The sequence below is a fragment of the Barbus barbus genome (genome assembly GCF_936440315.1).
Source record: "Barbus barbus genome assembly, chromosome: 37".
Classification (NCBI taxonomy): domain Eukaryota; kingdom Metazoa; phylum Chordata; class Actinopteri; order Cypriniformes; family Cyprinidae; genus Barbus; species Barbus barbus.
This window is the reverse complement of record NC_136715.1, coordinates 3,877,424-3,889,888: the sequence shown is the minus strand read 5'-3', so window position 1 is coordinate 3,889,888 and position 12,465 is coordinate 3,877,424. Positions and strand designations below refer to the sequence as shown.

The following is a 12,465-nucleotide window of genomic DNA, read 5'->3' as shown; positions in this document are numbered from 1 at the left end:
CTGATTGAATGATCTCTCTTCAGGATTGTGGGTATTGTACACTGTAAAAAAAAAATCCGTAGTTTTTACAAAATAATTCTGGAAGCTGTGGTTGCCAGAATAATTTAGTAAAAAATACAGAAAAAATGTACAGTATAAAACAAATTTACAAACAGGGAAATTTGAATGTAAACCACTAAATTCAACAACACACACTGCTATTAAAATCTGTTTTGTACCTTTATGCAGGTGGTAAAAGAGAAGGTCACATGAAGAATCAAAGCTCATCACAAGTAGCTTCGCCACAAGCAGAAGTATATACTAATATATAGAAGGTGCACAGAGTCATTCATGCAAACACAAAACACCATCATGGAAACATAAATGATACTTAATGCAATAAACTTTAATTAAACTACAGAAGATGTAACATAAAGCCCAAATGTACATAACTGATAACAAAAACTATTAAAACATGATTATTTAAACAAAATACTTTAAAATCTGGAGTGTCACGCAGGGAATTCTGGGAATATCAGTTTACAGTTTTTGACATTGATGTATTATTTTTACTTCTAAAAACTGTACAATTAACAGTATTTTACTGTAAAACTACATGAAATGTCTGGTTAGATCTTTTACAGTTTTTCCCTGTATATAGTACAGGAACTCACTGTTAACATATTAACCGTTTTTTCAGTAGCGTTTTTACAAAATTTTACAGTTAAAATTGCACTTATTTTTTACAGTGTAATTTAAAATTTTACAATAGAATGTGTTATTACATAACAACGGATCTCATAGCAGTGCATTCTTGAAAGACGGGGTGGTGATGGCGCAGTGGATAAGACACATGCCTTTGGTGTGGGAGACCCGGGTTCGAATCCACTGTGAGACACCAATGTGTCCCTGAGCAAGACACTTAACCCCTAGTTGCTCCAGAGGCGTGCGACTTCTGACATATATAGCAATTGTAAGTCGCTTTGGATAAAAGCGTCAGCTAAATGAATAAATATAAATGCAAGACTTGTTTTGAAGAAGAAATTAATACTTCTTATTCAGCAAGAATGCATTAAAATGGTCAAAAGTGACAAAAGCTTTTATACTGTTCTTTTGAACTTTATATTCAGCAAAGAAAACAAATGTATCAGGGTTTCCACAAATATATATATATAATCTAAAATGTATTTCTTGAGCATATTAGACTGATTTCTGAAGGCTGAAGATATGATGCTGAAAATGAAGCTGTGCATCACAGGAATAAATAACATTTTAAAACGCATTCAAATACAAAACAGCCATTTTAAATTGTACAAGATTTCACAATATTACTGTTTTTACTATGTTTTTGCTCAAATAAATGCAGCCTTGGTGATTTCTTATAAAAACAAAATAGAAAACGCTAAATTCTTAAATAAAAATCTTACCGACCCCAAACTTTTAAATAGTAGTGTACGTTATTTCTAAACCTGTGGAGAACATGAATATGGTTTTCACTTCAAAAGTAAAACATCTATTTAATTTGCAGTTTAGCCATGTGCAATGAAAGCGGTGCAAATAAGTAGAGCAAATATTAGTACAAACGTTAAAGAAATATCAGCGCAAAGCAAACCCTCGCACACTCCCTCTCTCTCTTTCTCGATCACATTCCGTGTTTCTGTACTCTCTCTTTCAGCCGTTTGCTCCTCCCACCCTCTCGTACTCGTTCACTCACGCTCTGCCTCTTTGTGTCTTGCGCTCTGAATGCACTTGTAAGTTTAATCTCCGCTGAGGAGGAGGAGGAGGAGGAGCGCCAGTGCATTTGAGGTATCTCAGTAGCTGTCAGATACAGTGCTCACAGGAGGAGACATGAGAAGACGTCTTATCCATTGCGTCAGTTTGTTACTTTGTTTGAAGTCTGCTTCGAGTGTTGGCGCTCCCAAGTGATCTGAAGCAGTGAGCTGAGATTAACCAGTTAGTGTGTTTGGATATGCAGCGTCTTTGATCGAAGGATTTGAATGCAAAGAAAAAACCTCTGAACCTGAGAAAGGAAATAAATGACGACTTTTCTTATGTGAGATGGGAGCCGTGCTGGTGGTCTTGAGCAGCGGGCTACGTGATAATCGAGCTGTGAACTTCATGTGCCGGTCGGTGAAGCACTGAAATGAGCTTTATAAGCTCTTTGCCTGTCTAGTTGAGTGAGTCAAGCTTTAGTTTGATCAGCTCTCCTGATATTCTCAGAGCGCATTGCACAGTCCAGCAAGACCGAGCAACTTTTAAAATTGCTCTCCAGAGGATCTGGATCTGGCTGACTTGGCTTTGTTTCTTGGAGACACTTTGCACTTTTTCGCTGAATTTGCTCTGTGATAACCGTGCATCCTCTGAGACAGGATGCAGGTGTCATTTGTTTGCACGGACCACCGGTCCATGAGCCGTAGCACGGATGACAGGCTCAATCGACAAAACGCTAACAGTCCAAGCTCTGGTACCCGAAGCAAGTTCAAAGCCGTGGCCATGGTGGCCAGGAGCCTCGGGCAGCTGTCCGTCCAGAGCGTCCCTTCTTCAAGTGACCAAAGCATGAGAACTGGCATGAAGTATAGGTAGGAAAACTAATAAAATGAATGAAGAGTTTATTTTGTGACTGTAAAGCTTGTAGGATAATATCCGATAATGTGAAATGTTTTACTTGTGGTAAATGTGTATGTTATTAGTGCACAATTTAGGGGGAAATAAATAGTAGAATTCACATAATATTTAATTCAGTGCTGAATGATCCTATCTAGCTCAATAGCATAATAATCAGCATATGTTGGTGCATATATACATGTCTGCTCTTTCAACAAAATGTTTTGATTGGATATAATGATTTCAGCCCCATCAGTTTGGTTATTACTCTTTCAATGATTCTGTAAATTGCAGCTGTAGCTGTTGAAGAATAATGAATACTCTTTTTCTCAATCATTTTAACCCAATTGAGCCACTAGATTCATATTCCTGCATTGCTGCTTTCAGCTTTTCCATGAAAATCCCAGAGCTTTGTGTCAAAATGTACTGCTGTTATGCACAACTGCTGATATATTTGTCTCAGAATCGTTAGGTGTTCATAATAGTATTATATAATTTCATTATGTAATTTGATGCCTTTTTTAAAATTTCCATTAGGAGTTCTTTTTTCTGTTTCATTTTCTATATTTCAAATGTAACATTTTCTGCATTCGTTAACAACAAACCTGGAAGTATTTGTTAATTTACATAATGACTGCTGGAAACACTGCCAGATTGCTTTCAGCTGTCATGTTCATTTGCAGAAAAATCCTAATAACAGCTCTTAATGGAGGCGTGTGATCTTTCCTTCCTATTTGAAATCAGGATTGCAAAATGATTGTTGTCAGAGGCTCCAAATTATGTCAAGCTTAAGATTCGCTTCTGTAAAGCGAGAGAGTTAGCTACACCTTGATATTTTCATTTATTCATTTATGCACGCATTATGAGTTACTTAATGCAATGTCACTGTCTTGAAACTTCATTTTCTCATTTAAAAACAAAAAAATCCTCATAATGTTGGAACATGTTAAAAACAAAAGAGGAAGGGGGGGGGGGGGCATACAGGCAGGGGTGGGCGATTTTGGCAAAAATATCATATCACATTTTATTATTTATTTATTTATTTTAAATATCGCGATTCTGTCATGTTGGTTTTATTATTTTGTAAGTTGCCTGATGATTACAGCCAAACTAATTTCCCTATTATAAAGACAAAGCGAAGATAAAAATCTTTTTCATTATTTTATCTTTGTTATTAAAAAATAAGAACATTACAAATACACATATTATGCAAATAAAACAAACAGTGCTTTATGTTCAGGTACAATAGGTGTATTTAGCAGAGCATTCAAGAAATTGAATGAACAAATATAAAAATAAAAATACTATATAGATTTGATTCCTATAAAGTTTTCAGTCAAGAGCAGTGAGTGATTTTTCTCTTTGTGTTTTGTTGTTTTATTAACATTAAAGGTATCGTTCAACCAAAAATAAAAATTCTGTCATCTGTCTGTCGATTCTGTCATAGTGTTTTATTTTTATACCTTCATTTCCTCACTCATAATTTGTTTCTTTCTTCTGTTGAACATGTATGCTATTTTGAAGAACGTGGAAAACCAAATAGTTGCTGGTCCACGGTGACTTTCATAGTATTTTTTTTCCTACTATCAAATTAAAAGTGGACCAGCAACTGTTTGGTTACCCACAAAATATCTTCTTTTGTGTTCAGCGCAATACAGGATTGGGACAACATGTGAGTAAGTAAATAATAACAGAAATTTTATTTTAGTGTAACTATCCCTTTAATGACAGTCGACGGCATGTTTAGTACTGTCCCTTTAAGACCTGCACGCATCTATTATACAGGCAATCATCCGTTTTTTTCTCAACTGTTTACTTTCATTTTAGAAATAACCAACTGAGTCTATACATAAACCTTGTGTGTTTTGACAGTATTAACACGAAAGATAACCTAGTCTAGTAATAAGATGCTGTTTGACAAGGTTTTTAGTGGGCACGCTTCAGGTGTAGGCACTCAGAAAAAGCACACGTCAAAATGCACATGAATGAAACGATGAACCGGTAAGGCTTTAAAGCGCATGAAAATAATGTTGTTTTGTGATTGCGAATAAGTGCAGTGTCCCGTGAGAGTAACTCTAGCACGTTAACCTTGATGTGAATGTATGTTGCGTTGTACAGTATCTTGATACAGCGGCGCCAGAACTGCAGCTGATAGATGCAATACTATGATATTTCTTCAAAAGCAGATTGTGGAGACATTATTATCGCCCACAATCAAAAATCATCATACATACAGGTTTGGAATTATAAAGTTTCAAAAGCAATTTGTCAAAAGAGTCTTTTGTAATATATTGGGATATATTTATTAGAAAGCTAGATTGGGTAGCAAGCTAGAAAATAAGAGAAATGCATAGAAGAGACTAAAAAAATGACATAAGAAAGAGTAAACATGCCATAAATTGCATTTTTGGGTGAACTATGCCCTTAAAATGAGGACTTCTTTTGAGGACCTTCTTTCCATTGTTCTGAATTCTGTGAGGCAAGCAGTATTTGATACCAGCGCCTTCTGTTGTCTCGAGATTGAGGTCGTAGAGTGATCCCCCCCCCCCCCCCCCCCCCCCCCATGCCAATAGTCAAAGATCCTTCCGGCTCTTAGAAGCCCCCCATATTGACTGCAAGGTCAGCATCTGATCTTCTGCCAGAGGATGTGGGTCTGTGTGGATAAACTAGGGCATCGCTTTGAGCTGATCTTCTCTAGTGATGCCTGGAGCCACTGAATCCAGCCCCACCAAATGCTACTGTGAATGTGTGCTTTTAAACATACGGAGAGTTCATGTATATGTGATGAAAGCCTGCAGGCAGTGTCTTAGAGTTTCTTTGAGGGTTTGTTTGTGTGTGTTTGAGAACTGTGCTCAAATACTCAGAGGAAGAAACAGTCCGGGAAGCACTGCTCTCTTGTCAGGGTGAGTTTCAATGATGTGCCATATTAACTCCCTAGAGCTGTTGGTAGGAGAAGTGGGCCATTGCACTCAAGGTTCAAGAATCTGAAACTTCAGCACAGGAAGTTACATCACAGACCACTTTTAATGCGATGTAATGAACGTGCTATGAACCGAAAACAAGCTTCTAGCTACTACACTAAAATAAAGGTTCTTTATTGGCATCAGTTGTTCCACAAAGAGCCTTCAACATTCATGGAATATTTCCATTGCACAATGTACTTTTTAGTGTTCTATTTTGGTTAAATATGCAAAGAAAAACATATTTTTGTTGGAATAATGTGCACTGGTGAATAATGTTTGAAATCTTGTTGCATAAATATTTGTTGTCATCAATGTTGCTACTTAATATTTTGTGGAAAATGTAACTTTCATGATTTTTGATTAATCGAATGTTGAGAGGAGCACTATTTATTTGGCATAGAAATCCTTTGTAACATAGTCACTTTTGATCAATTCAATGCGTTATTGAATGGGTTATTAAAGAAAAAATAGTTCACACTAAGAACAATTATTCTTTTAAGAATTGTTTACTACTTTAGGGAACCAAAAAATGGTTCTACTACGACATTGCTACAAAAACTCCCTTTTGGAGCCTTTATTTTTAAAGGTAAAAACTGCTGGCAAAGGGTGTTCAGGCCACATTTTCCCATTCCAGGAAAAATAAATGTGTGTTTCAGTATGATTAGCTTTTACTCTGTGCTCCCTAAGGGACAAAAGTCCTTCCAGTCCTGTTTTCCGGGATTCACTCTGGCAGACCGGCACCTTTGTCTCACCTAGTGTAATTTTCTTTAGTCAGTTCCAATCACAATCTCATTCTGCCCAGATGAATCGAAACAGACAGTGCCATTGTAAAGAGAGAGGACTGGAGGGGGGCTTTCAATTAACCAGCATCTTTCCCAGTCCAGATCGTGCAGTATTACTCTGGTCGCTCTCCACAGTACGACAGACAAAGACATTGGACCGGTGGGTGTAGATTTGGGAACGATGCCATATCGTAGATTGAAGTCGCTTGACATCTCTGCCTGATCACATCCTATCCACGCTCTCTGTGGAGATGCTTCAGTTTAGCTGTGTGGACAGATTAAATGGCTCCGGTCAGGATTCAATTAATGATTCGAGTAAAATTTCATATTTTATCGATGGAATTAACGCGTACAGATGATTCATGCTTTTGAGGCTCTGTGACCATTAGCATTATTAAAATTGATTGTAGCTGACTGGCTGCAGGTTGATATCAAAGATTTGTGTAATTTTAAAAAATTTTGGTAAGCACAACATAATGGTTATCTGTATCCAAGAGCGTAGATTTTAATATAAAAGGTTTCCCTGGAAACAATCTGCGGTGTTTATAAAATGACTTGTGTATCTGACATTCACCAAATGCTCATAAATAGCATCTGCGAAACATAATTGGAAGTTCTGAACTCAAAGTGTTGCGAGATGTAAGAGCGGTAAAGTGTTAAGGCGTTAAAGAGTAGGCGTGTTTAGAGATTTTATTGCACTTCTGGATCTCACTATAACTGATACTACCTTCAGTTCAGACTCACTCCCACATGAAATAATGCCTGATGAATGTTTGTGAGAAACAAACAGCAACCTTTGCTTCCACAAAGCCACACAATAGCACTATAAACGCTCTGTCTCACATGTGTATGTCTATTTAAGGCTTGTGGAGAGAGTATGTGTAACCCTTCACTCTGAAAAGGTTTTTTTCCAGCTTCTGAACTGAGGATGGATGGCTGTATGTTCTGCTCTCTGTGCGGTGCCGATAGCTTTTATTTAAGGCTTGCATGTTTGCGCTTTAAGAATGTGTAGATTCTCACTGGCGGCAGAATATCTGTTTTCCTCAGCAAAAAAATGGTTCTTTATTAAATTATTTAAATAAATAACATATCTATAGAACACTTCGATGTCACAGCAAAAACTAGTAATATATAGGAATGTAATGATTCACTCAACTCAGTGCGATAGGATTCATTATACGGATTCCACAATACAGTTTGAAACACAATAAATGAAAAGGTGTCCTTTTATGATATCTCAAACAAAATGCTCAATCTCTTTGAGTGCGCACAGAAAACAGCATGCAAGTACCGAATTGAATTCTCTTACTCCACATGTGCTTGGTTTAAAACGCTTGACTGTTTAAATCGGCTTAAAGCCTTAAAGGTCCCATGGCATGAAAATGTCACTTTATGAGGTTTTTTAACATTAATATGAGTTCCCCTAGCCTGCATATGGTCCCCCAGTGGCTAGAAATGGCGATAGGTGTAAACTGAGCCCTGTGTATCCTGCTTCGCCTTTGAGAAAATGAAAGCTCAGATGGCCCAATCTGGAATCTTCCCTTTATGTCGTCATACGGGGAACGGTTACCTCCCCTTTCTCTGCTTTGCCCGCCCATGAGAAAATGAGCTATGACCGTGCGAGGCGAGCGCAATATTTTTTTTTCCTCGAGAGACATCATGGCTTGCAAACGAGCGAAGCATTGTTTTTTGGCACTTCAGATCTGTTCTACTCTGAACTGTCACATACTGTAATACAACTGAATGCCCAATAAAGCTGTTCACATTTACATATTTTCTGTTGTCATACATAAAACAAGTATAAATAGTAAACACGACCCATTAATAATACATGTCAACCCTGAATCACTCTCACTATACTCCTTAAATCCTTATTTATAATCGCAACATCGTCTGATAAAATCAATATACATCTTAACTTACACTAAAAAGCGACTATATGCAGTGGTTTTGGCTATATTACTCTTTTGCCTCTGAGTAATAAACTGCGCATATTAACAGACAAATGTTCATATTTAAAAGTCCAAACAGTCAGTAAGCGATAAGTGCTTGGAAACGCTGTTTTGTAAATGATTTATTGATGAGTCTGCTGCTTTAAGGCAAACTGAAAGCTCTGCTTCTCTGCCGCTTGCTGCTCAGAACAGACGCCGAGAGAGGCGACACTGCGCCGGGAGAGTCAGACCTCACGCTCGCGGGGCAGTACTGGAGACATCTTCCAACTGAATGATAGTTTTTTTTTTTTTTTAAAGTCGCTAGGTTTGTTAGTATGTACCCGTTATGGGAAAAAAGCCGCCAAAAGGGTCTGAAAGTTACTAAATATTGTTCTAAAGTCGCGCTCGTGTGTGTGAGACACGGGAGCTGATGGCAGCGGGCGGTGGATATTGTTGCGGCCCACCCAGGTAAAGTCTATGTGTGGGGAACACTGACCGTATCCAGACAATATTTTAAACTAACCATTCGGAGACGTCCTGCTGTAGCCGCTGAGTTGCAACTTCTTCATCCGGATCAGATTCTGGGTCAAACTTCAATGACTGTGTATCTATCTATGAGCCATTGCCATACACCCACCCTCCACCTGTCACGGTGCACACACGAGGGAGGAACCAGGAACACGCAGACGAGGATATAAACTCAAAGAACATACTTTACTGAAGAACATCAAGGCAGGGCAAGACAAGGCAGGGCAAGACACAGACATCAAACACCGGGGAGTAACGAGTAGACCAGACAAAGTTTAACTGAACAGACAGGACTAATATACACAGGTAAATTAACAGACACGGCTAGACACGAATAAACTAATGATTACATTTAACAAGGACAGGAAACAAACCAAATATGGGCACAAGAGGCAGGAACACATGACACACACACGACAGTTCCCTGACATAACTCCCCCCTCCCGAAAGGCTCGTCCCGAGCCTTAACAGTTCCATCGGGGAGGGGGGGTGGGCGCTCTGGAGGCCTCTCAGGACAGACACGGACCACAGGACGGGGACCTCCAGAGCGGAACAGACAGACAGGACCCATGGCGGAGCAGGGAGCTCAGGAGGCCATGGCAGGTGGTAACTGTGGCCATGGCATCCTTCTTCGGCCCACCCACTCCACCCAGAGCTCTACTACCCCCCCCCCAAAATTTCCATGGGGAATCCAGGGGGTATCAGGAGCCCTCCGGGGCTAGACAGACAAAACAGTACAAGACACGACAGAAACCCTCCAGGGTCAGACAAACACGACAGGACATCCCACAGGAACCAGAAGCCCTCCTGGGCTAGCTAGGAAGCTGAGGCTTCCTCTGGGCATGACGAGGAGTCAGGGGCCCTCACAGGGTCCCTCAGCGACCTCCTCCACTTCTGCGACAGGGGGGGCAAGCGGCTGCGACTGGCCTCCATGGCCACAACTCAAGGAGCCGCCTGCCCCAGACGAGTCTCCATGGACAAGACATGACACGACAAGGTAAGTTTAAAATGTTCCTGTGGGCACAACGAACACAAACACAGCTCTCCTGGCCGTGACATGTGGACTTGATCCACGGAGAGGGTATCGGCGACCGGCAGGCTTGAGTCAGCGGCAATCCGGTGGGCTTGAGTCAGCGGCAATCCGGTGGGCTTGAGTCAGCGGCGGACCGGCGGGCATTGAGTCAGAGGCGGACCGGCGGGCATTGAGTCAGAGGCGGACCGGCGGCGTGCACAGGGGAGCCGCGGACGGCGGCGTGAACAGGGGGAGCCGCCGACGGCGGGTTGGCTTTCCCCGCGGACGGCAGCGTTGATCTCCCGCGAACGGCGGGCACGGTGAAGCCGCCGACGGTGGGTTGGCTTTCCCCACGGACGGCGGACTTGGGTGAACCGCAGGTGGCGGCGTGAACTCCCGCGAACGGCGGGCTCGGTGTGCCGCGGACGGCGGCGTGAACTCCCGCGAACGGCGGGCTCGGTGAGCCGCGAGTAGCGGCGTGAGCCGCCGACGGTGGGTTGGCTTTCCCCACGGACGGCAGCGTTGATCTCCCGCGAACGGCGGGCTCGGTGAAGCCGCCGACGGTGGGTTGGCTTTCCCCACGGACGGCGGACTTGGTGAACCGCAGGTAGCGGCGTGAACTCCCGCGAACGGCGGGCTCGGTGTGAGCGGCGAGGTTGGGATAGCCGCGGGCAGCGGCGGACATCTCCCGCGATCGGCGGGCTTGACTCAGCGGCGATCCCGCGGGCTTGACTTCAGGGCTCGCGGCCAGCGGACTCGCGGCACTCGCGGTGATCCCACCAAACTCCCACGCCCACTTGACGCGGGCTAAGGCAGGATGACGAGCGGCGACTTCCATGCCGCGAGGGACAGACAAACAGGAACAAACAAAAGACTTTTAAAAACGAAAAACAAAACGAGGTGAAGGGGCGCCGCTTACTGTTGGGGTCTGGTCTTCTGTCACGGTGCACACACGAGGGAGGAACCAGGAACACGCAGACGAGGATATAAACTCAAAGAACATACTTTACTGAAGAACATCAAGGCAGGGCAAGACAAGGCAGGGCAAGACACAGACATCAAACACCGGGGAGTAACGAGTAGACCAGACAAAGTTTAACTGAACAGACAGGACTAATATACACAGGTAAATTAACAGACACGGCTAGACACGAATAAACTAATGATTACATTTAACAAGGACAGGAAACAAACCAAATATGGGCACAAGAGGCAGGAACACATGACACACACACGACAGTTCCCTGACACCACCCTGCCCCGCCTCTCTCCTCCTCATTAGCATTTAAAGCTACAGACACAGAAATGGCACGTCTTCCTAAGGAAAGCTCATTGTGGGACTGGCTCGTAGTGGCTGAAATTCTGCACCAAGGCTGAATTTCGGGAACTAGACTTCAGATACAGTACTAGGGGCCAATATAAAAGCATCCAAAAAACAGCATGTCATGGGACGTTTAAAAACACAAGCAAATGGCCAACTACGATCCGTTTCATTGATCAAAAGTAACAGTGAAAGCATTTAAAAGGTTAAGAAATATTTCAGTTTTGAATAAGTTATTTTCTTTTGAACTCTCTATTCATCAGAGAATCCTGCAAAAACATAAAGGGTTAGTTCACGCAAAAAAGAAAATTATTTTTACTCCCCCTCAAAGCATCCTATGTGTGTATGACTTTATTTCATACAAATCCAATCGGAATTATATAAAAAAATGTCCTTGCTCTTCCAAGCTTTATAATGGCATGGGTGGGTGTTTTTGTTCAACAGTCCAAAATAAAGTAGTCAAATAAAGCTCATCCATCCATATTAAATAATGCCTCACACACCCCCGGGGTGAATAAAGGCCTCCTTTAGCAAATCGATGCGTTTTTGTAAAAAAAATAAAAATAAATAAATACTGTATATATATCACATTTAAAATGATATAAACAGCTTTGAGTAATTTCCGCTAACTGTCGTACGCACGTTCACGAGAGACTGTCTTTCCAGCGGATGCCGCCAGACGTAGGCCTAGTGCATGCGTGTGAGTCTCGGGAAAACCAACATTTGCTTACAGAAGCAAAAGAAGCAAAGTTTCCTTATTTTACCAAAGGAAAACCAGTCTCTTCTTGGCTTATATCGAAATCCTCTCACATTTTTCTGTCCCACTTTATATTAGGTGGCCTTAACTACTATGTACTTACATTTAAATTAATAATTTGGTACGATGCACTTTTTGTGTACATATGTTTTTACATTGTGCTTATATATTTTTAAAATACCTATATGTAGTTGCATCTGTAATTAATTTCTGTAATTACATTTATAATTACACTGTTGACCCATCCCTTACACCTTAACCCTACCCTTAAACCTACCCATACCACCAAACCTGTCCCTAACCTTACCCGTATCCCACCTCAAAGCAGCAAAAGTGTTTTGCAATACAGTATGAACACAAGTACATTGTACTTATTTTTTGATGTAAGTACATATTAGTTAAGGCCACTTAATATAAAATGTGACCCATTTTTCTTTACAAATCCTTGTTTTGTGCTTCTAATTCGTGACCGGCGATTTGTTTTGTTCTCTCTTCGCTGCGCTTCATGTGTTTGTCACTAATCGCCGGCTCATCCACCGGAACGGCTTGCACGTATAACAGTTAGCAGAAGTGAAAGAAAGGTGTTTA

At 41.4% G+C, this 12,465-nt stretch overlaps 1 protein-coding gene across 4 annotated transcripts in view; it reads left to right on the top strand.

Annotated features, from left to right (window-relative positions):
• The window catches only part of LOC306856936 (voltage-gated potassium channel subunit beta-2), a gene marked incomplete at its 5' end in the record, with an annotated part of 119,960 nt that overhangs the window by 81,372 nt on the left and 26,123 nt on the right, over positions 1–12,465 (top strand). Inside the window, one exon of one of the 4 annotated variants that reach the window (XM_079396498.1) lies at positions 2,350–2,558. The exons of the other annotated variants lie outside the window; for them this stretch is intronic. Within the exon in view, the coding sequence (XP_079252624.1) occupies positions 2,350–2,558 (209 nt within the window). Of the gene's footprint in view, positions 1–2,349; positions 2,559–12,465 lie in introns of those variants that run through there. 4 annotated transcript variants of the gene reach the window in all.